The 25903-nt window shown below is 36.5% G+C and overlaps 3 protein-coding genes across 3 annotated transcripts; 2 read left to right on the top strand and 1 right to left on the bottom strand.

Moving 5' to 3' along the window:
• Positions 1-1710: 1710 nt before the first annotated feature.
• On the top strand, positions 1711-4617 carry LOC101894316 (26S proteasome regulatory subunit 6B). The gene is made up of 4 exons (XM_005179324.4): positions 1711-1868; positions 1930-2013; positions 2078-2525; positions 3852-4617. The coding sequence occupies exons 1-4, from the start codon at positions 1845-1847 to the stop codon at positions 4523-4525; spliced, it is 1230 nt and encodes a 409-aa protein (XP_005179381.1). The 5' UTR covers positions 1711-1844; the 3' UTR covers positions 4526-4617.
• A 12722-nt stretch (positions 4618-17339) lies between these two features.
• On the top strand, positions 17340-23221 carry LOC101894481 (adhesion G protein-coupled receptor A3). The gene is made up of 4 exons (XM_005179325.4): positions 17340-17699; positions 17765-17983; positions 18042-18252; positions 18311-23221. Exons 1-4 carry the CDS (start codon positions 17467-17469, stop codon positions 22970-22972), a joined length of 5325 nt encoding a protein of 1774 aa, XP_005179382.1. The 5' UTR covers positions 17340-17466; the 3' UTR covers positions 22973-23221.
• A 72-nt stretch (positions 23222-23293) lies between these two features.
• On the bottom strand, positions 23294-25498 carry LOC101894642 (signal recognition particle receptor subunit alpha homolog). Its single transcript, XM_005179326.4, has 3 exons — positions 25300-25498; positions 24577-25227; positions 23294-24512 (listed from the first exon to the last, which is right to left on the bottom strand). Exons 1-3 carry the CDS (start codon positions 25414-25416, stop codon positions 23436-23438), a joined length of 1845 nt encoding a protein of 614 aa, XP_005179383.1. The 5' UTR covers positions 25417-25498; the 3' UTR covers positions 23294-23435.
• Between the last annotated feature and the right edge of the window lie 405 nt (positions 25499-25903).

Here is a 25903-nt window from a genome sequence, read left to right as displayed (position 1 = left end):
GAATTCTTAATTCATATACAACAGATCAACAATGAAAATAAAAACGAAAATAAATTTATATAAAAAAATAAAGTTGACATTTTTGAACTTTGGCAGTTTGAAAATAAATGCATTATATTGAAATAAAAATGAATATTTGACTTTTAATCAGCTTATCAATTCTGGTTGTTTTGAATGGAGTCATGGCCTTTGCGTATGTTCCCAACGTCTCTCATTACCCAACCATGATGACCGAGGGGGCGACAATCTCCATAGGTAGCGATCGCGTACACATCATGATCCGCACCATGATAGGTAATCAGCAAGCGTTAGTAACTCTAGCTTCAGAAGATAACTTCATCAGCAATAATCTAAAAGATGAAATATGGAAATCAGATGGTACACTACCGTTTAAAATGTTTAACATATTTATAGAATTACACATAACACGTCTACTTTTTAATGAAGGTGATCGAATTAATTTTAACCTGCTAGTATAAGATGGCAAAACAAAATGATTTTTCCAATTTAAACCTCTTAACGCAAAAAGCAGGAATTGCTTCCCAGCGAACCAATTGTCCGAGTTCGGCCCGACTTCGAACCGAAAGACCGATGTAACTTCCGATTTCGGATGTGTTATGTGTGGTGGTTGACGTGTTGTCGAACCGAAGTGTTTTTTCACAAAATTGATTCTTAGATAGAGGGACCATTTTGTTTTATCCCATTTCGTTGCCTGTTAATGTGGAATATATGAATTTCTGTTCCAATTAAATTTGAAACAATTTCATTTTTTTGTATATATAAACTGTGCATGGCTCAATAAGAAAGGTTGAAAAACTTCAAAGAAACTAGAAAAATGCAACTCTGTGCTGGAGTCTTATAGTGTCAAATAGACAACAGTTGATTTTGTTTATTTTTCATTTCTTATTATAAAATTCTTATATTGAGGAAAACCCGCGAAAAAAGAATGGAATTTTGGAGTTATTCCACAAGATAGTATCTAATGTAGTAGAACAATACAGTTTTATCCTAAAATGTTATATGTTGCCAATCAACGTCGAAAATATGCATTTATTTTGCAACCGAATTTGAAATAATTTCAAATTATTGTATTTTTTATACAAAACAATACACACACATACACAAAATGTGTAAATGTTTTGACATAATAAGGGCACCAAAAGAAATATATTGTATTCTGGGGGTAGCTTTGTTTTACCTTCTGTAATTGTGCCATGAAACTGTGTATGTATATGTTTTGACAGAATAGAGGCCCTTAAAGACAAAAGTGTATTTGGTTGGTATATTAGTTCTACCTTCTGTAATTGCGCCATGGATGTTACAACATTAATTGGTGTAGTGTAGCTCCCAAATTCTAAAGAGAACATTTATTTTTTGTAAATAGTTGTTTCTATATAATCTCAAAGAAAAAAATAGTTGTAAATTACCGGATTTACCAGTGTTTATTTTATTTACACTCTACATTCGCTGTTTAATAGATTTTTAAATGTTGTTGAAATATTATATTACAATAACATCCGATTGAGGTCTTACAATTACATTTATTAAAATCTACGTATATTTCAAAAAACCTTTTATAATTTGTGACATATCAATATTCTCAAGCGATGATGCATCTCCCTGTATTCTTCTACTATGGTATAACAGATATCAGTAGTACGGGTTCACATGGAGCCTACAAACAGATAATTTGGTGATTATAGTACCCATTAATCGATTGGTGAAAATCGTTGTTCTGAGATAAGTCTGAAGTCGATTTATACACCCCTAAGACTTTTTAACAAGTCATTGCATTTTCAACAAATATTTGTGTACAATAGCAGAATTTACCGAAAAAAGTTATTATGGAGACTTTGGTGCCAGAAAAAGTAAAACTCGAATTGAAATTAACTATAGCTGAGAATATAATCTATTATTGTCCTTTTTCAGGAGGAGTTATTCGATTTTAAACTGAAGGACGCACATAGCTCGCTGGACGAATTAGATATAGATGATTTGTATGTACGATATAAGGTATGATATTCATTTCCCGGAAAATGGAGAGATTTTTTACCAATATTTTTTTTTTTATTTACAGAAATTACAGAAAACTTTGGAATTTTTAGAGGTCCAGGAAGAATACATAAAAGATGAACAGCGCAATCTGAAAAAGGAATACTTGCACGCTCAGGAAGAGGTTAAGCGTATTCAATCCGTACCTTTAGTAATAGGGCAATTTTTGGAAGCAGTCGACCAAAATACTGGTATAGTTGGATCCACAACTGGTTCAAACTATTACGTTCGCATTCTTTCGACAATTGACCGAGAATTGCTGAAACCATCGGCTTCAGTAGCCCTTCACAAACACAGCAATGCTTTGGTAGATGTCTTGCCACCAGAAGCTGATAGTTCTATTTCCATGTTACAACCCGATGAAAAACCTGATGTCAGTTACGCTGATATTGGTGGTATGGATATGCAAAAGCAAGAGATTCGCGAAGCAGTTGAGCTGCCTTTAACTCACTTTGAATTATACAAGCAAATTGGTAAGTGCAATGTTTTCACAATGCATTTCCTATTTAGGCGAATTGGAATAAAAATAAGGAGCAAGTTGAGTTAGGGGCTAGCCGGATACGAATACAACATACGGTTTTACAAACTGGGCATCATTATGAATTACCTATCCAACAAGTGCAATATGATAGAGTTATTGAAACCGGTTCGGGAGTAATGCAAGAAAATTGGTACTTTTATACGAAAACTTTTTGAAAGACCCATAAAAACTCAAAAATGGACCCTCTATGGGGTGTTAAGATCTACATGCTACATTATAGCCTATATTCTTTCCAAAATGGTATCATATGTGCTGATATCTCTTCTAGTTCCAAAGATATTTGTCATCTAACTTTTTTTATGCTGCAACAACAGCGTATATCCAACACCAGCTAAGCGATGTATAGTTTTTCTAAACATTTTAATTTTTGAGATTTTCTCCTCTGGGGTATGTCCAACACCGATCCATAGTTTTTCTAAACTTTGTAATTTTTGTAAGTGGTAAGTGGGTCTGCTCTTTTCTCCTCTAGGATATGTCCAACAGCCGGTATTCGACTTTAAAGTCAATATCTTCGGAAGTAAAAAGCTATAAAGGGTAGATACATATTAGTGGAGAAAATCTCAATTTCATGATTTGTAACATTCGGAACTACAAGAGATATCAATATCTATGGTACCATTTTGGAAAGGGCAGAGTGTAGGCTACAATGAAGTATGCAATTTTTAATACCCCATAATGGGCCTATTTTCGACTTTTTACGAGTTTTTCAAAAAGTTCCGGTACAAAAATACCTTTCATTCAAACAACTCCCATTTTGTACATTTCAGTTTTGTCGAACCGGATTTTGCATCCGAACTTCCCGGTCGAATAAACGGGTAACCGGGTATTTCCCGCACAAAAAATACTCCGCGTAATCAGTTTAAAAGGATCTACACTTGTTAAAATTTTCAGGTCAATCCGAGCATAGCCTCTAAACTCAACTTAAGCCAAATTGGTACATGGCTTGGAGATATGCAACATCAATCCATTTGTTTTCATACCCCCTGGTCTTTGAAAAAGTTTGGGTGTAATCTTTGTAACAGTCAATTGGTATTATGTTTTTAATCATCATTCGCTGTTTTTTAATAAATGTAAAGCCCAAAAACAGTAGGATCTTTTTCTATAAATCATACATACAAAGTTATGAAGTTGTACATACATACAAAATTATCTTTAACATTACTATTAGCGCATAATATAATTTAGTTCAAAAATTATAGATGCTGTAAATTTTGTATTAAATGCGACTAAAACAATATGCACACGATTTTCCCTACAGGTATCGATCCTCCGCGTGGCGTTCTTATGTATGGACCTCCTGGATGTGGCAAAACCATGTTAGCAAAGGCGGTTGCCCACCATACAACTGCATCCTTTATAAGAGTAGTTGGCTCAGAATTTGTGCAGAAATATCTTGGCGAAGGTCCCCGTATGGTTCGCGATGTTTTCCGCTTAGCTAAAGAAAATGCTCCGGCTATCATATTTATTGATGAGATCGATGCCATTGCAACGAAACGATTCGATGCTCAGACCGGAGCTGATCGCGAAGTACAGCGTATTTTACTTGAGTTACTAAATCAAATGGACGGTTTTGACCAAACTACTAATGTTAAAGTTATCATGGCCACAAATCGTGCAGATACACTGGATCCAGCTCTGCTCCGTCCCGGACGATTGGATAGAAAAATTGAATTCCCACTGCCAGATAGGCGCCAAAAGCGTCTTGTATTTTCTACAATTACGTCTAAGATGAACCTCAGTGAAGACGTAGATCTGGAGGAGTTTGTAGCTCGCCCGGACAAAATTTCCGGTGCAGATATAAATGCAATTTGTCAGGAAGCTGGTATGCATGCTGTCAGAGAAAATCGTTACATTGTTTTATCAAAAGATTTCGAGAAAGGCTATAAGAACAATATTAAAAAGGATGAACAAGAACATGAATTCTACAAATAATCACTTAAATTATATTTTTTGCAGTTTACTTATAATTGATATGTATAAAATCATCTAATTTCTTTAAAATAAATAGCTGAGACACAAATTAATTTAATTTGGTTTGGTTTTGAAGGTAACATTTAGAACATCATAAAGATATAGTGGAAGGGAGGGCATATTAAATTTGTAATTTCTTTTGTAAAAAAGAAAAAAAATCAGAATTTTGCGCCAGCTGGAGCTAAACCCATTTTAAGTCAAAATTAGAATGAGTGGTCCAGAGGGAACAACTTTAGTTTAGTAAAAACTAGATATTTTTTCCCTGATTCCGGGAAATGGGGGCGTATCCGGATACCCGGGTATTCGACCCAAAAGTCCGGATTAAAGACCTGGGCTAGATCCAGATTTATCGAACCGAGCCAAAATTAGATTGGTCTAGAGGAAACAACTTTAGTAAAAACTAGGTTTTTGAACCCAGATTACGGGAAATGGGAACATGGAAATGGATGTTTGACCCAAAAGTCCGGGTTCAAAACCCGGGTTAGATTCGGATCAACTGAACTGATAATGACAATATGGGTATTATTTGAAAGTCTATCCAACTGGTATTCACATGATTGAGTTATTTAAAACGGTTCGGTAGGTGTATCAATATTATAGAATTTTTGGACCCCCATTTTTAAAAAAAAAAATCCCCACAAGTAGGCGGTAGGCGGTGCTTGAGATATCCTCCTTGGGGTATGTCCAACATCGTATACGTGAAGTAAAATATTTCTAAATTTGATACCTGTGCTTGAGATTTTCACCTCTGAATATGTCCAACACCAGGCTTCGCGATCCATATTTTTCCCAATTTGGATACACCTATTAAGAAGACTTGAGAACTTGAGATTTTCTCTTCTGGGTCCAGCATGCCCAACACCGGCTGCGCGGACCAAAGTTTTTCTTAATTGATACTCCATTAAATTAGCGGGCCTTCGGCCGGGGTTTGATATTTTTCCTCTTGGTATGTCTACAACGGGCAGCGTGAAGTAAAGTTTTTTTTTTAACTGAAAGCATCATTTCAATGTACTGAACATAATCGGTTCTTTCGGGTTCAAAGACTCATATCTCTGGATCCAAGGAAAATAATAACACAGACAGGGTGAGATGGAAAAAACTGCAACCAACTTCAGACTGCTGTCATTTCTAAGCCACTCGTCCGACAGTTGTTAAAATTATTCCAGTGACAGCTCATTATATTGTTTACAAGCGTACAAAAGCATTTTGGTGAGAATTTTCCAGAAAAGTTATTCGTGATGGAATTCAAGCGTGATATTCTTTATATTTGGCTGGAAAACCAAATCGTTAGAGCACTCCAGAATTTAAATGTGAATAAATCTTTTGTGTCTCGTATCATCGCTCGTTACAGTGATACTGGTAGCGTAGTGGACGGAAAAAGACAGCAAAATCAACAGAAATGGTTCGAAAAGTAAAGAAGCGAAATGTAAAGAAGAACACGTGTTGCAGTGGCCGAAAGATGGCCCGTGAGGTGAAGATATCGCAATATTCCATTCGGCAAATATTGAAAAGAGCTAAAGAATTGCTTCACTCGGCCGAAAATGGTGAACTGCCGAATTTGTTTTTCACCAATGAGAAAACCTTCGTTGTAAAACAGTTTGTAAACAAACAAAATTATCATGTTTACCTGCGAAAGAGGTCAGCTGAAAATGTGCAACTTCGGTTGGCCACCAGAACTCAAGCGCCGGCCATGGTGTTGGTATGGGCCGCCATAACAGCCGATGGTCGCTCTCCGCTCGTATTAATCGACCGTGGCATCAGAATAAATGCCGAATATTTGCAGTTTTTTTTTTTATCTCACCCTGTTGTATTATATTGTCAACTATGATTTAAAAAAATCCGGATCCAAAAAATCAATAATTACGATACACCTCCCGAACCGTTTTAAATAATTCCTTCATTTGACAACTTGTTGGAGATGCGTTTCAAATGATGCCTTTATCAAAGACATAAAACTGTAAAGATTGGACAAAATGCATATGGCAATTTAATTGTTATATCAAGTAATAAGTGGATGCAAATTATTATTAATAAATTATTTCCTGTTAACTACTCTCCCTTTAAGATGTGGGTGTCCCAGCCACGGCGTAGCTTTCAACAACTCGTTGCATTTTTTTAGAAGCACGTCTTGTTTTTTTAATTTTGGCAAAGGATGTTAGCGCCACTGAACGATAGACTGGCGGTCTTTGCAATGGCTAAAAACATCTTTGGAGAACAATCCGATGTTACGTCATCCCTAAGCTCTTTAATGATTCGCAGGTTTTGCTCATTCATACGGTGCAGCATAGGCAGGCTTTACACTTCGATATAGCCAATGATATCCAGTAAATGTGAAGATCATATTCCTGGTGTTTTCATTACCATTCCTTGTGGTTGACATAATTGGTGTCATTTATGGTAGCTGTATTTTCAAAGGTAATGAGATAAGTACCCCTTATGCTTATTTCAGGGCTGTTATCTGTTTAAACTCGCGTGGATTGTTCATTGATTATAATCACGCCCTCGTCCACAAATTTTGTTGGGTGTGACATTCGACAGAACCTTCTGAATGAATTGCACCCGCACAAGTATCATGCTTCATTACTCTGCAGAATGTTGCTTGGTTGGTCTTTGCACAATTGTTGACAGCTATGACCCTATCGCCATATTCGGCAACGGTGTGATGTTCCAACTGCAATATATTGTTGTTGTAGCTTACAGGAAATATTATTTCCTCTTGGCAGCTGGACTCTACTCTAGGGTATTCTATGAGTACATAAAATCTTCACATTAGAAATTTGCATTAGGTTAACAATAGATACTTCTGTGAGCCTTTCAACAAAAATAGACTTCAAATCATTATTATCAAAAATTGACATTAAATTCTGAATTTCTGTTATAACCATTCTATTTCTAGCCAAGAGTATATTGTATAAATGAAATGTGTCCGGCGTGTTCTCTTAGTTTCTTTTATGATTTTGTTAACCGCGTCTGTAATCCGGTTTACTTGTTTTTGAGTTTCTGTATTAATCAAGACTTGCCTATTGTTTGATTTTATAAGTTGTGACACCGACATCTTAAGTCTTTCAACGTCTGCGGCGTCCGGAGTTCCTGCCACAAAAAATCTGACTATATTGTTCCCATACTAAAATTCTTCCACCTAACACAGGAATGTACCTTGAGTGTTAATAGTCTGTGACGCGAGCATTTGCTACGGCTATGATGATGAATAAATGTAGAAGGAAAATAATGAATCAGCTAATGTTCAAGCATTGTACCTCGATTTATATTGTTAAATTAACAATTTTGACAAATATCCGTCATTTCAAATTGTCCTTGTGGACCACCCTCCCTTTAATAAGTACTGAAGTACACAGGTCAGCCTGTATAATTTCCTCAGAATATAAGGAGGACAATTTGTTGCCTAATCATTTGTTGTATTCAGATACACTGTTTCGCCGACTTCAAAACTCTGTTCTGCCTGTTTAAGTTAAACCGGTTTAATTGGGTTTCTGGTGCATGTGTCTCTTACTTCTTTTTCATTAATGTACTGTGGAACCGTTCCACTTGGCCATTTTGTGCAGTTATGCAGAGCAGGAGCATTAACTACGTCTATGTCATATTGGTTTTTAAGTAGTGAAGTGATGGTTAAGTTAAGGTTAGGTTAAAGGACGCGCGGTTACCATATGGCAACCGCTCCACTCGTAGACCTATAGGGCCATTGTGTTCATCCTAGAAGAATGTTAGGAAAAGAGAGAAAAAGTGGTTGGTAACAACGTGAAAATAAGAAATGTAGTTAATAGAGTGTGATCTACGGCTGAGGAGTTTGCCGTGTCGTCTTTAGCCACTTGAATCTTCTGTCTAATCGAAGGATTACTATAGGGTCAGTGTTAGAAACAGAGGACAGATCATGAGACAAATCGTCTTGCAACGTTTTCACATTTTGTCTGGAAAGAGCATCAGCTAAGTAATTTTCTTTCCCTGGTTTATAACGAACTTTTGCGTTGTGATTTTCTATGAATGCCTTCCACATTTGAATTTTTGCATTATTGTTCTTTTCGGAGACTGCAAAAGTCAAAGGTTGATGGTCAATAAAAATATTCAACTCTTTAGTGCCATACAATTACGTTTGAGTTTACATAGGGCCCAAACAATAGCTAACATTTCCCTTTCATTGGTGGCATAATACAAATCGTTGTTTTTCAATGTCCGCGAGGTCATAATTATTGGTCTACATTCTTGGGACAAAACCGCCCCGATTCCACTATCGGACGCATCTGTGGTTAAATCGAAAGGTTTTTTGAAGTCCGGATACATCAGGATTACATCTTTAAAAGCCAAGATTTTCCTTAAATGTTCGAAAGCACTTCGTTGTTCATCATTAAAATGAATTAATATTTTCTTTGAAATATATTTTCTGACTGTACTGTTCTCTCCTTTTAATATATTTGTCAAAGGGTTTGCTATCGAAGCGAAATTTTTAATAAAAATTATGTAGTAGTTGGGGAGGACAAGGAAGAACCTTAGAGCATACAATGTATTTGGTTCGGGAAACTCTTGTATTGACTTTACCTTCTCGGGGTCTGTTTTTGCTCCTCTTCTGGCTACAATGAATTCATGCGACTCTCATATTGGCGTCTATCAACTTTCGATGTACCGTGTCGATATGTCGGACATGGTCTGAGAATATTATTACGTCGTCAGATTAAACATAACATATATTTCCAATTTCTTCGTGCAATACATCATCGATTGCTCTCTGGAATATACTTCTTGCATCTTTCAAGCCGAAAGGCAATCTACAATTCGTATTTCCCGCCATTTATAGAGAATGATGTTTTTTCACGATCCTGTTCCGTTAAATAGATCTGGCAAGGATCATTGCTTGGATCCAGCTGCTACTTAAAAGTTGATTGGGTTGATTGGTGATGCACTCCTTGTAGCTTGCAGGTCCAGTGGATCCTATTAGTGTTGGGCGCCAATTATTTAATATCGTCAGTTATCGGGCTTTCCCTTTCACGAGCCAAGTGCTCTCTTTAACTGTATAAATGTAATTAAACTTAAAACTATAGCTAGCCATCGCCAATTGTATCGTAAGCATATTTTTGCAATATGAGTATTGACATCTAAGTCAGCACCTTATTGCCGTATTAACTATTATTGTGTACCGCAGTCGGAGCACTAAAAAAGTAGTGCACCGCAGTCGGAGCACTACAAAATTGTAGTGTTCCGCAGTCGGAGCACTATAAAATCGTACTGTACCACATGGTGGAACATTAAAAAAATAATGTGCCGTTAGTGTACCACATATGTGTAGTTTACGATTTGGGAGAAAAACAAGTAAAAGAATATAAAGTTCGGCCGGGCCAAACTTTTAATACCCTCCACCTTAGGGTAAAGGAAACATTGGATCCCATTATGACCCACATATACCAATTTTTAGATCATCAAAATACTGAATATCGGGAAATACGGCTATATGGAGCTATACAAAAACGTGGAGCTATACATACAGTGTTTCGCCAAAAGACCTAGAACCCATTAAGACCTACAAATACCAATTTTTAGACATATCAGTGAAAAAATTTGGCAAAAACCATCAAAATACCGAAAATCGGGAGGTACCGTTATATGGGGACTATACCAAAACGTGGACCTGCACATACAATGTGTCGCCACACGAACTAGGACCCATTATGACCTACAAATACCAATTTTTAGACAAATCAGTGAAAAAATTTGGCAAATACTATCAAAATACCGAATATCGGGAGGTACCATTATATGGGGGCTATACCAAATCGTGGACCCATACATGCAAAGTTTCGCAACACGAACTAGGACCCATTATGACCTACAAATACCAATTTTTAGACTAATCCGTGAAAAAATGTGGCACAAATAATCAAAATACCGAATATCGGGAGGTACCTTTATATGGGGGCTATACCAAAACGTGGACCTATACATGCAATGTCTCGCCACACGAACCAAATCGTGGACCCATACATGCAATGTTTCGCCACCGGAGCTGGAATCCATTATGACCAACAAATACCAATTTTTAGACTAATCCGTGAAAAAAATGTGGCATAAATCATCAAAATACCGAATATCGGGAGTTACCTTTATATGGGGACTATACGAAAACGTGGACCGAAATGGCCCATTTACGAACCACTGGTAAACTATGCAAAATTTAAGCCTTCTATTTCATTTCCTTCGAAAGATAACTTGATTGCAACCAGCGTTCGAAAATAAACAGTACACAAAGTTAGTGTATGGTACCGGTACATATTACTAAAAAAATTTAGCGGTAGTCTACCGGTACGCTACCATTAAAAAATATTTTAGTGATACTGTACCGGAACACTACGATGATCCTATTGTACCGCAGTCGGTTTCGGTATCTCCCGATATTCGGTATTTTCATGATTTTAGCGACAGTATTTACCGGAATTATTTCAAATTTCGTATTTGAAGTTCGTAATGGGTTCTACAGGGGGGGGGGGGGGGGGTACCGTTATATGGGGGCTATACGAAGGCGTGGACCTGCACAGACAACTTTCTGTGATAGGCTGTAGCATCCATTATGAACTTCAAATGCAAAATGTGAAACAATTCCGGTAAATAATGCCGCTAAAATCATCAAAATACCGAATATCGGGGGGTACCGTTACATGGGGCTATACGAAGACGTGGACCTAAATGCCCTATTTTCTGTTTTATGCTGTAGTATCTATTAAAAACGTCAAATACCAAATTTGAAACAATTCCGGTAAATAATGTCGCTAAAATCATCAAAATACCGAATATCGGGAGGTACCGTTATATGGGGGCTATACGAACACGTGGACCTACATGGCCCATTTTCTGTCTTAAGCCGTAGCATCTATTATGAACTTTAAATATTAATTTTGAAACAATTCCAGTAAAAATGTCGCTAGAATCATCAAAATACCGCATATCGGGAGGTACCGTTATATGGGGGCTATACGAAGACGTGGACCTACATGGCCCATTTTCAATACCAAAAGTCCTGCAGACATAGTACACATTTGAGTAAAATTTTATCAACCTACTTCAATTCGTTCGGAAGCTAGAGTGATTTCCACAGACGGACAGACGGACGGACATTGATAAATCGACATAGAATTTTATGCTGATCAATAATATATATAAATAATATATATACTTTGTCGAGGTAAAAGTTCAATATAAAAAGATCCCCTTCGAATCTCCTCGACATACTAATATATCAAACTACCAACCTAACAAACAATTTAACATCAGTGTCTATATACTTTCCACATTCAGTCAAATGCGCTACAATTAAAAATAAACTTATTAAATTAATATCCTTGGTCGCAAATCGCCAAGGATATGTGAAGACTCCAAAGCTAGACATTCTGTTTATAGTGATATATATGTCTCACAACGTGGAAAGACTATAAAAAAATCTTTGCTCTACCAATTTTTATACCCTCCAACTTGGAAAGGGGGGTATATTAACTTTGTCATTCCCCTTAAAGTATATATATTCATAATCAGCATAAAATTCTAAGTCGATTTAACGATGTCCGTCTGTCTGTTGAAATCAAGATACAGGCCACATTATTTAACGTAGAGCGTCAAAATTTTCTCAGAATAATTTGTATTGTGTCTAGGATGGTTGGTATTGAAAATTACATATATCGGTCCACGTTTTGGTATAGTCCCCATATAACGGTACCTCCCGATATTCGGTATTTTGATGATTTTTGCCGCATTTTTTCACGGATTTGTCTAAAGATTGGTATTTGTTGGTCATAGTGGGTTCTAGCTGCGGTGGCGAAACATTGCATGTATGGGTCCACGTTTTGGTATAGCCCCCATATAACGGTACCTCCCAATATTCGGTATTTTGATGATTTTTGTCGCATTTTTTCATGGATTTGTCTAAAAATTGGTATTTGTTGGTCATAGTGGCTTCTAGCTCCGGTGGCGACATATTGCATGTATAAGTCCACGTTTTGGTATAGCCTCCATATAGCGGTACCTCCCAATATTCGGTATTTTGATGATTTTTGCCACATTTTTTCACGGATTTGTCTGAGAAATTGTATTTGTAGGTCATAATGGATCCTAGTTCGTGTGGCGAAACATTGCATGTATAAGTCCACGTTTTGGTATAGCCCCCATATAACGTTATCTCCCGATATTCGTTATTTTGATGGTTATTGTCACATTTTTTCACTGATTTGCCTAGAAATTGGAATTAGTTGGTAATAATAGGTTCTAGCTCCGTTGGCGAAACATTGTATATATAGATCCATGTTTTTTTATAGCCCCATATAGCGGTACCCCCCTATATTCGGTATTTTGATGATTTTTGCCACATTTTCCCACGAATATATCTAAAATTGGTATTTGTGGGTCATAATTGGTTCTAGTGTTTCCATTACCCTAAGGTGGAGGGTATTAAAAGTTCGGCCCGGCCGAACTTAATGTTTTTTACTTGTTGATGTTTAAACGATGGATGATCTGCACAATAATGAAATCAATGCAAGAAAATGAATGAAAATTATTGCAAACTTTAACAATGCAGTGTAACATACCACAAAAAAACGCTTTTTTGACTAGCTTAAATCAAGGAACAAAGGGGTTTTAGGATGACTTAGTTCGAATTTGACCCTATACTCCTTTGTTCTTTTCCGAATAAGGCAGCCGACAACTTAAGCCAGTCAAAAAAACTTTTGGTATTGAAGGAGTGTTTTTTGTCAAATAAGCGTTTTATATATTCTCACCTTTTTTTTTGATGTTGAAAAGCCGGAAATCGAAAGTCCACACGAATCAAGGAGGTAAAGTCATGCAATCATATGTTTACAATTTTTTCATGGTAGAAAAATACAGGTAGATGCATCAACGCTTAGGAGCATTGATATGTCAAAAATTTTGAAATTTATTTTCAAATAAAAATAGATTTTTATATGTTTTCTTATACGACGTCATTCGGGGGTTATTATAATATGCCTTTTTCGACAATTTTTACAAATTTTAATAATTTTTCATTTAACATTTTCAATTCCAAAATTGGTTTGACAGTTCATTGTCTCAGCAGCTGCGTCGATGCGTCTACCTATATTCTTCTACCATGCAATTTTTCCAAAAATTATTCATTTGACAACATCTCTATGTCAAAATTTGTATTTATAAATCTATTGTACATACACAAATCAGAGATGGGAAACTGTTTTTATGTAGTGAAATGTGACAAGGTAAATTACAGAAAATGCAGAGATGAAAATGACTTTACCTTCTTAATTTTACCATGACACGAAGTTACAGATTGGATAAACAACATTCTAAGTGTTTGAATACTCGTAATGGGAAATGATTCACTCGAAAAATACATTGGACCATGGTACAATGATATCAAGGTAGGGCTATGATACCATATGATTTTAATTTTTTTTATTTTCTTGGCTTAAAATGTCATCTTTATTTGTTTATGTATGTATTTTCTTTTCAATAACAAAAAAATTGTTCAGAAAATATTCAAATTCGGGCGTTTTCAAAATTTTTATTTCAACGTATGCATCGACAAAATCTAGAGTTTTTGTAGCGAAATAATCCTTTAGAGATATATAGTACATGATTTTGAAAAAAAGTCTTGACCTTTAATTCAGTTATCGCGTTTTTCAATTATTTATTCAAAATAAATGCAACAAGTTGTTTGATTTTTATTGTTTTGATATAAATTCTGACATTACAAGCCAAACAGGTAGACCTCTATACTTGCAATTTTTTTAAAGTTGGCCTACCTTTTCTTCATTGTACCATGCATTGGACTTCCTCAAGGCAGTTGTTTAAATCCTCTTCTCTTTAACATATACACCTTGGGTTTACACGGAATATCCAACATCAACATTTATCTTCACATATGATTTTATGTTCTTATCTGCTCACAAAGACTTTGACTCAGCAAATTTTAGTCTACAATTGAATTAGTTCGATTTTGGCCGTAGACTCCTATGTTCATTTCCGAAGAAGCCAGCTAAATAAGCGCTTTATGTATTCCCCCCTTTAAGGTGAGAATACATAAAACGCATTTTTGACTCGCTTCTAATAAGTAACTAAATTTGGTTAAGCAAAGGTGCAAGTACATAAAAAGCTTGAAGTCATGGCTAGGCATATTAATGTCAAATTATAATGAAAAACGACGGAAATGCCTAGCCATGACTTTAAGCTTCTTATGTACTTACACCTTAAATTATGAATTTCGGTTGATTCTTATTGAAAATCAGAAGTGTTATTAATAACATTACGAATTTATTCCAAAAAAGATATATGTATCTTATTTGTTTAGTTTAGATGTTTTAAAATGACTAAAATGTGAGACAATTTTGCGATAGGTTAAATATCGTAATTGTTGTAGTAAAATTCGCAATGTCGATGAATCGGCAAAAATGGCAGCCCTGATACACAAACTTAAGTTGGGAATACATAAAGCGCTTATTTGGTCGGCTTATGTCATCGGCTGGCTTCTTCTTAGAGGAACAAAGGAGTTTTAGGTTGACTTAGTTCGATTTTGGCCCTGGCTCCTTTGTTAAATTCCGAAGAGGCCAGCCACCCACCTTTAAAGTGTGAGTACATAAGAAGCTTTGCATCGTGGATAGGTATATTCGTTTGAAATGATAAATATGACATGCAAGGACTTCAAGCTGCTTATGTATCCACATCTTTACACAACTTAAGTTGACATGTAAAGCAAAAAAAAAAAATAAAATAAAATCGATTCGTAGCCTCTTTTAACAGTTCATCTTTTGTTACTTCATTATCTCTTTGCCAATAAAATAGAGCACGCTTTGATCGATAGAATATACATGTACTTTACTCATGTACACTTTACTGAAATGGCGGTTTTGAACATAGTAACATTTTTACTTTCTCTCTGGCTCTGGAACATTTTTTTTGAAAATTGAAAAATGTACAGGGTTGCACAAGAATAACAATATTACATAATACCGTTGCATAAAATAATGGTTATGGAAATACTGTTATATCAAAGCTTTTCTTAAATAAACGAAAACTTTCAAATATTTTATAAAAATCTATTATAAAACGAATACGCATGGTGGAATGGAGAAGCTAAGGCCATGCAATCATATGTTTACAAAATTTTCAAAATTATTCATTTGACAACATCTCATTGCCGAAATTTATATTTATAAATCCATTGTTTGCACACACATCACAAATGGGAACAAATTTTCTTTTCATTAAAAGGTAAATTACAGAAAATGCAGAGATTTATATGCGTAACTGAAATTACTTTACCTTCTTAATTTTACCATACGAATACCATTGAATACGAACGATTCAAGTGAAAAAAAATGTACAAAAATAGGCTGTTAAATTCCATTGACATATAAAATCTATACGCACATTAACCCTGATAATTGCCCAATCACAATTCATGCATAAAACGTATTACTTTTGTACAAATTTTAGCGTTAACCAGTGTAGATATTTTGTACATTAACGTACTTTTAATTTCAACATTTGTTTACGTTTGCTTATTTTTTGTATACTTTTCGTTTTGTTATTCCATATATAATAAGTGTTTTGACAACTAATGCTAGGAACACAATTGGAGCGAACGACGAATTTCGCCCTACGCGGCGACAAAATGAGCCGCGAAAATTCGTCGTATGGAACACAATACCGACGAAATTATAAAACAGCTGATGAAGTTGTTTACTTTTTGCTCATTTGTTGACTACAATGAATTATACAAGAACACATAATTCTTTACGTTCTCTATTATAATTTCACTTATGTCCATCTTCTCTATTATAAATTCACTGATATCCATCTTCACTCAGGCGCAAGTACACAAATAAATAAACAAATTAATTATGTTTTTTTTTATACGAGTAACAGATAGTAGAGTGACCATAACAAATTTTAAAGTAAAAAGTAACTTTATTTACTAAAACACATAAAATTCGTACAAGTATGGCCACCTTGTACTGTTTTGTTCGCCGGTCGCCGGCGTATGAAATAGAAATAAAGCTAATTGAGTTCGCGGCGACCGACGAAATTTTCGCCGGTGCCGTGATTGTGTGCACTTCCATATACACATATGTGTTTTATTTTTGACGACGAACATACGCCGCGAAAAAATTCGTCGTTCGCTCCAATTGTGTTCCTAGCATAATGTAGAGGATCAGCTACTGTAAATCCCCTACATGTCTATTGTGCCATGACTTCTAAATCAGTTTCGACTCATAACCGCATTTTTATTTATGCCGCTCTTTGATAGAAAAATAAAGCAACGTTAGTATAAAAATAGAAATTGGTAACTAAAAACTGATTTTTTAGTGTTGTCACCTTTAGAGTTATTCAGTGATATGGAAAGTTTGAAACATGGTAGAAGAATATAGGTAGACGCGTCGACACAGCTGCTGGGACAATGAACTGTCAAACCAATTTTGGAATTGAAAATGTTGAATAAAAAATTATTTAAATTTGCAAAAATTGTTGAAAACCGCGAATTATAATAGCCTCTGAATGACGTAGTATAAGAAAACATGTAAAAATCTACTTATATTTCAAAAAACATTTAATTTTTTTTTTGACATATCAATGCTCCCAAGCGTTGATGCATCTACCTGTATTCTTCTGCCATGGTTTGAAATAACTACTTAAAATATATTCCGTCTGATAACCCTTTAATAGTAGTGACTCTTAGCTTCGCCGTCAAAATATTTACAAAGACTTAGCGTCGCTAAGAAAATTGTGCCGGCGCCGCTTGTAATATCGCGCACTTCGTACTCTAGTGTGGCTTCCATCCAAAACTTCCATAAACAATAAATATGTTGTGTATAGAAAAATAAAAAAAGATTTTGTAATGCGATTGCGACAGATTGATTAGAACAATGTTTAAAATATCGACACTGGTGGTGTTGCATTGGTTATTTGTATTGCAAGTCCTTTTCTTTTTGGGTTCGAATGCAAAATGCCCTGAAAAATGCATTTGCAAAAGCACCAATACAACGACATCCACCAGGAACTTAAAGGTGCGGTGTGATGTGAACAATAATGATAATGTATGGAGTTGGACATGGCAAAATTTAACTTTCGAGGAAGACGCTCCCAATGTAGTAATGTTGTGCGTATTGTAACATAGTTTTTGGCTTTAGTCCTATCTTCTGAACATTTTATAATTAATTCTAGAGACCTGAGTAAAAATGGCATCACCACGATTGACAAAGAGAATTTTCGAAATCTAACAGAACTGAAGCGTTTAGATTTGTCAGGGAATATGTTGAAAACCATCGACAAAACTACATTTGGCAATGCTTTTGAGAGTCTGGAACGCTTACGTTTGGCAAACAATTCCATAGCCCACATATACCCCGGATCATTTGACCATTTAAAAAACTTAAAGATATTGTATGAATTTGTTTTGTTTAAATCTGTTTTGTTTCGATCTCAATAATTTTCTTTTTAGAGATATATCATTTAACCCTCTGGCCTGCGATTGTGATCTTATGTGGCTTGTCAATTGGTCAAACACCCGTTTTGTTAAATTGCAACCACCACCCAGATGTGAGTCGGATGATTTCAAAGGGATGTATCTAAAAAAATTAAAAGTAGGTGTGGACTTGTACTGTGAATCGCCGCTACAGCCCCTGTTGGAGTTCATACCAAAACAAAACCAGGTGATTAGACAAATGCATGACTATGAGCAAAATATGTCATTTTATTTTTGTATTGTAGGTTGTTTTTGAAGGAGATGAACTAATATTAAAATGTAGAGCACCCCGAGTAGCCATTGGTGGACATCGCGAATCCGAAGATTTACCCACAAGAGCACATGTGTTTTGGGGCTGGTCTGATAGAATACGTCCCCAAAATTCTACGGAGGATATTGTCTACCGTGACCCTGTTCAAATATTTAATGACGTATTCTTGGAAAGTAAACACACAACGGACTCGGGAATATTAAATTCTGTTTTACGGGTAGCAAGTGTGCGAAAGAATCATACCGGAACGTTTGATTGTACATTAAGGTCGCAACAAGCCAATCTGTCCCATGCAATTTCTGTTATCGTTATTGCCAAAAATACGCTATATTGCCCGGCCATAGATGTTAAAACTAACAAGGGAAATTATCATTGGCCTCAGACTGTTCGTGGGCAGACTGTTGAACAGGATTGCGTTGAAGAATCAAATGGCGTACAAATGGCCACATATTACTGCGATGATTCAGGTAATTGGATTGATTTGAATACACAGGCGTGTTCATACGTTAGTCGAACAACAAGGTTGTTAGAGCAATTTGCAAAAATGGATCTCAATTTAAATAAGGCGAACGTGCTCGAGATCGCTAGAAGCGTACATAATTTTACACACACTTCTTCAAACCTTCGACGTATTCAAGACCCAATTGACTTGGAGTTTGTTGCCCGAACATTGGTAAAATACCTGGACTTTATAAAATATCAAAATGAATTAGCTCACTTATTACTTGACATTGTATCGCAACTCTTATCATTGCCCTATAAAACATTTTACCAAGCACAACGGGAATATGAAAGTGGACTTAAGCTGTTGGGATGTGTTGAGGCGGCATCTTTAGAATCTCATACCCAAGAAGATTCACATGATTTGAAAGATGATTTAATATCCATGCCTCGAAGTTTCTATGTGGACTATTTCAGTGTCCGCCCTGAATCCTTTTCTGGAATATCATGCGTGTGGATGCAAACACTCAGTTCATCTTCGTTCGAGTGCAGTACTTCGAACGATTCATTTCCGTCATTCGAGCGATACATCGACGCTGCCATTGAAATACCAGTCAATTCTTTGTTTGATAACAGAACAACTGTCAACCGAAATATAAAGTTAATGGTGGCTGTGTTTCGAAATGCGAACTTATTGCCATATTTAAGCGACGAGGACGATAACATTCTATCGTCTCCTATAATTGGTGCCAAAATCATAGGTGAAGATGAAACGAGTAATGTAAGTGCAGAAACACTTTCAGATATGGATGAAAGATATCACATTGTAGTCATACTAAGAGTCCATCCTTATCATAACGAGCGAAGCAAGCCAACGCCAGCTTGGTGGGATCCACAAGAAAAAAAGTGGGTTCCAACGGTTTGCCAACAATTGTATCTACACCGTGGACTTCTCATGTTTACTTGTAAACGTTTAGGTTACTTTGGAATAATTCAAAACAAGAAATATTTAAATGATTTCAAGAGCGAAGATGCAGGAGCCAGATTTCGATACCTGCCATATCCAATATATATTGGAACATCTGTGCTTTTCATTTGTTTGAGCATCAATATAGTAACATTTGTTGTATTTGGTAGAGCAATACGCATTAACCGACAGCAACGACATACGTTCATAAATACGTGGATGTCTTTAGCCTTGCTATGTCTAGTATTTTCTTTGGGAATTTATCAGACAAAGCGTCAGGACAATTGTCGTGTCATCGGAATTCTCATACACTACCTATCGTTATGCATACTATTGTGGTTGTGTGTGAGCTTAAGTACCATGTATAAACGACTTTCTAAGCACCACCGCATCATAGATTCTGATTTGCCGAAAGAAGCTCGTTTAAAAAAACCAATTACGGGTATTTATCTAGTTGGATGGGGCATTGCTCTAATGATATGCGGCATAAGTGGAGCCGTGAATATTAACGAATACTCTGCCTATTCGTATTGCTTTTTGCATACTGCCTCTGCTATGAATGCTATTCTTGTTCCTGGAGGGATTCTGCTCATATTTCTTGCAATACTTTTTCTAACTATATACTATCAATTAAATCATCGAAGTTCCGTCGCTAACATGATGCAAAATCATCAGTTTTCGGACAACACTCAAGCAACAGAAAATATAGATATGGATTGGCTCGATTCAACTGCCCCAGGCAACCAAACTCGCCGTACGAATGCCACTACGAAGTCCTATAACATAGATCAATATACAAGCCTTACTAGCAATACTGCGGCCAGCAGTATTGTCGACGATTTTGAACGATCTAACTTGTCCCATCTGAGAGCACATTTTATATTTTTGGTACTCTATGTAACAATTTGGCTATCCGCTTTAGCTTTTGTTATGCACTCTTCTCAGGCGGAACATGATTCAAGCCACATGTATTGCGTTATATTTACAATTTCATGCTGTGTACTCGGAGTTTTTATGCTACTTTTCTTCACACTAACAAGGAATGATACACGCCAGCAGTGGGCTCAAAATCCATGTTGTGGGCGACAACCTAACGAGGGATATGATGAGAGTAACTACAACGATGGTATTGCCCCCGTCGCTAACAGTGTATTGGCATATAAACCTTCATATGAGGGTGCTAATAATTCTGGCGCATCTCGATCTAATTCTCAGTGTTCAAAACATCGCTCCGGCAGCATACGCAATGGAAACGTTGATGGTACTACGCAACATCTACTAAGCGTATCAACATCGTCAGCACCACAGCCTGCAACGATAATAAACAATCAGCATATTACAGGCATCGGGGTAATGTCACACGAAATACCCAGCGCAGAGATCTTCTACAATCCAAACCAAATAAATGTGGCACGTAAATTTTTTAAGAAACAAAAACGATTGGCCAAAAGGAATAATTTCGAACTGCAACGACAGAAGGACCGTAGCGAATATGGTGGCGCTGGGCATGGTGCGGATACCATGAGTGATGGATCATCCACAACTGGTAGTACCAATATATATTCCAGGCGACACAATGCAATGACATTGAAACTATTGAGTAGCGGCGTAGGCAAAGTTAACAACACTAATTTAAACTATAAGCCGGACTACACTATGGGTTATAAGAATAGCAACTGCAATCCAGCACATCATCCCTTGTCAAATTTCGACGATGGTGGATTCTTCGTACCTGCGGCTCCAATTAGCAACCATAATGACAATTCATTACGGAAACGGGCCACAATACTATCGATGAATATTTACACAAATGTTAATGAGACAATGGTACCACAACACGAAGTCCACAAGGTCAAGACGAGATCCCTCAAACCGTTGGAGGAACACCATGAAGAGTTAGAGGAGATCGAAAGCAGTTCTCATGATGGTGAAAATGTTCCTCTTTATGAAAACACCAAGCCCGTGAATCAAATTAAACCTTTAACGAAAAACATATTTAATTCTTCGTTTTCAAGTGTGCCAGTGACCTCAACTCCAAATAAAATACTTTTAACTGCCAAAGCCGAAGATAATATGCAAGAGTCGTCCTCCCTACTCTTGGATAATGAGGACAAAGAGGCTATGAACAGCTTAGGTCTACCATCACCGTCTCCAAACAATGTTCTTTCCAAGTTGAGCGAAGTAGTCAGTAGCGATGACGAAGATGTCGCATGTAAAGAACCTGTGTTACAGCGTGATGAAATTTATGTATCTGAATCGTTACAAATAACAAATAGAATCGATGTTGGAGAAGATTTCGGTTCCGTGCTTATACGATGCACCAATCAATCGAAGCACTCTAAATCGCTTAACAATTTGGATGTTATCTTTGAAGGCGGAGCAGTGAAAGTAAAATCTAGCACTAGTGCTGACAATGACAAAAATAGTACCAACTATGGTTCCGAGAACATTTTGACACATACTACTCAAAGCGGCGTGAACCCTTCCCGCTGCCCATCATTTTATGAATCTCATAACACAAGGGATAAGAGCATATCATCGACTTCATTGTGCGCAGGTGATATAAAATCGCAACCATCCCAGAAGTATTTGATGGATAACGGAACATCGGTCGAAAGGGAGGCTAATGTTACCGAGCCATTTCATATGGTGGTTGGTTCCTGTACTAGATCTGGCAGCCCAACAAATGAAAGTGACCTGAATTATCAAAATTCAGAAATAAGTATACGGAGCCATGGTTTGTATGCTCCACAAGTAGACAACGACTTGACCCTAACAGATGATTTCCGTTATCAATCGTCAAATGCTAGTGAAGCTGATATGGGCTGCCTAAATGACTTTGATGATGAATACTCAGTTTTTGGAGCCAACAATTTCAACCATGACCACCACTTGGATGATGTCCATGAAATAGAGCACACGGATAATGTTGACACAATAAACACTTCCATTGACGAACTATACGAAGCGATCAAGCGTCGACGCAGCCCTCAAGATGAACATGCAAGTACCATCATTGTTGATGGAAATGCATGTGATGATTTGCCAGACCCTAAAAGTAACGTTATCGACGACCCTGCAGAAGATGTAGCTAAAATTGATGCAAACGCCGATACGAAACATCCATTCTTGTCACCAGTTTTAGTGCCAGAAAATGCAACAGATAGCAGTCAGAGTAGTGTAATTTCGTATATAGATCCCAAAACGGCTAGAAGTCCTACTAGCTGAAGACATCCCATTCAGATTCGAAGTCATAAAACATTTAAATATTGGTTCATTGTATCTCAAACTATGAATTTAAAAATTATAATCTCTTGTACTGAAGCCAACTGCAAATTTGCGTAACTTTTAAGTGATTGTGCATTAGAGTAGTAAGATTATTTATATTAGTATTATCATGTGCATATAATTAATATGTACATAAAAACATTTACGCATGTTTTTTGTATAGTTGCATCTCCCACACAAACATCTACATTTCTTTTTTTTTTTCACATATAAACATCTGTCATACTTTCATACTTATTATTAAATAGAGAAAACAACGAATAGACTTAAGATTGTTTTATATTTTTTAAGAAAATATGTATTTATAGTACTAAATCTTTTTTAATAAATGTACAAATATAATTCACAAAACAAAACATTAAGTCAGTAGTGAAGAATAAACAAAAAAAAAAAACAATTTGTTCTACTTCATAAGGGAGTGGACAACAGCATTTACGTTGATAGCTTTTAAGTCCGAATATGTTTGGCCAGTTCCAACAAAAACGATGGGCTGCCCGGTAATGTAGGTCATAGAAATGGCCGCTCCCACTTTGTCGTCAATAGTATCGAACTTCGTTAATACAATACCGTCAATGATGTGGGGATTTTCGTCGGAGGAATAGTCAGCGAGAGATTGATTGAACTTCACCAGCTGATCAACAGCTTCATTGCCAACCAATGCTTCGCCAACAAAAAGCACAAGATCGGGATCATTTACCTTAATGAGCTTGGCCAGCGAACGCATCAATGGTTCATTGTCCTGCATTCGTCCCGCTGTGTCAACTAAAACAACATCGACTCTTGTATCGTGGGCGAATTTTATAGCTTCCATTGCGATTCCAGCGGCATCCTTGCCATATCCCTTCTCATATAGTTGAACCATAGTGCGACCGCCATGTTTTTCTGCCGGATGTAGGGCATTTAAATGACGTGTGTGTGTTCTCAGTTGTTCTACAGCTCCAGCACGGAAGGTGTCGCAAGCAGCAATTAAAACATTAAAATCATTTTCTATTAACCAAAAACATATTTTGGCCAAATTCGTAGATTTGCCAACACCATTGACACCGCAGAAAATTATAGTATACGGTCTATTATTTCTCTTAGCTTCTAGCGCATCGCGTATAATATCGACACGACGCTTGGGAGATAATATACGCACCAAAGAAGTGCTTAAGGCTTCTTTAACCATTGTAGCGACTGAATCAAATGTACCGACCGATTTGCCTTCCAAGCTTGTACACACGGAGTCGCAAAGTTTGTGTGCAATGTCCGCCGCAACGTTTTTAGAAATCAGATGATCACGCATTTTTTCTAAAGCCGGCTGAAGATCTGTCCGCGACAAGGTTTTGCCGCCCACGAACCCCTTGAAGTACGACAATATGCCAGATTTTTTCTTATTGTCCGACTTTGAATACTGCAGTATTTCATTGTCTTCTGTCACTTCATCGTCGTCGCTTTCTACTTCCAAGTCTCGAATACTACCATGCATCGTACCAACAATCTGCAATATATATTTTTATAATTCTTATGTTCAGCGAAAGCAGAAACCTATTATTGTCACTTACATCGTTCTGAATATTTCTGTATTGCACATCTTCAGGTTGATCTTTAGAACGATCAAGAACTACAGCATCTTTCGAATTACCACCTAAATCCCAAACCCTTGGCTTTTTACCCGCCTTTTCTTTTTCAGCTTTGTTTTTATTTTCTGGGGGGCTTTTTTTGCCAGCCATTTTTCCCATCAACTTTTTGCGATTCTCCATAATTATGTCGGCATTCGAAATGCCTTTCTCTTCCACAGTTGGTTTGGGACTTTCCATAATATTTACCTGCTTCTTATGTTGATCCTTAGCTTTGTTGTCAGCAGGACTTTCAATTAGTGAAGCTACCGTTTTCTTAGACTTCAAGGACTCATTAAAGGAACGCATGGCCTTTGGGGCTTTACTGGTCTGTTTGGCGGCATTCTCGGCCGCTGACAAGGTGGCTCGAAACTCCCTTTCAAATTCATACTTCGTAGAAAATCTCTGAGAAGAAGCTAGTTCATCACCAAATTTGTTTTTAAATGCATCTTGCAATTCAATTAGAAAGTTGTCCACGTATGGTAGCTTTATGATCTTCTGATAAACGACAGCAAAAACCAACTCCAGTTCATTGTCCAACTTAAATTGGAGGGCAAAATTGTCTTCTTCGAAATATTTCGACTCCGTGCTGCGTTCCTAAGGAGAAATGGTCATTGTGTGAACACAAAGTGCAAAAAGATTAGGTCTTCGGAAAACAATGGTACTTACTTCTAATATAACGCTTCGTATAAGAGTATTGATGTAAGGGGTTACATTTTCCCCTGTTGTATTGCAATTCCACAATACAATGCCTCCTTTACTAAAAATTACGACAAAATCCAACATGATAATAAAAAATACTCCCGATGAAAACAAAAATAAATCTGTACACGTCACTGGTGAACGTCAACACAGTGTTGACATAAAATCAATGACAGTAATGTCATCGGGGCCAGGGATAATTTTATTTAAGTCGGCGCATGGCGGTGTTTTGCTATACAAACGACTAATAGCAGGTTTACATACAAAATCTACAACCTGGTTAACACTGATAATTGACCAATAACAATAATTGAAATGTATATTTTCTATAGTCAAATCTATTGTGCTTGGTTATTTGTCAGGGTTATAGTGACTTTATATAAGACAATTTATGTATAAGGCAATCATTAACAGATACGACCAAAACACCATTCTAAGTGAGAGTTTTTTGTAAGCGTCGGTGTTTTTTTTATATCATTCGGTCAGCTGTTTTCAAGCGTATTGTCAAAATGTATGCCATGGTAAATTAAGTTATCGAAAACGTCAACAAACTTCGACATTATAATTGTAG

The sequence above is a fragment of the Musca domestica genome, unplaced genomic scaffold, assembly GCF_030504385.1.
Source record: "Musca domestica strain aabys unplaced genomic scaffold, Musca_domestica.polishedcontigs.V.1.1 13, whole genome shotgun sequence".
In the NCBI taxonomy this organism is placed as follows: Eukaryota; Metazoa; Arthropoda; class Insecta; order Diptera; family Muscidae; genus Musca; species Musca domestica.
This window is presented reverse-complemented; position numbering and strand designations above follow the sequence as displayed.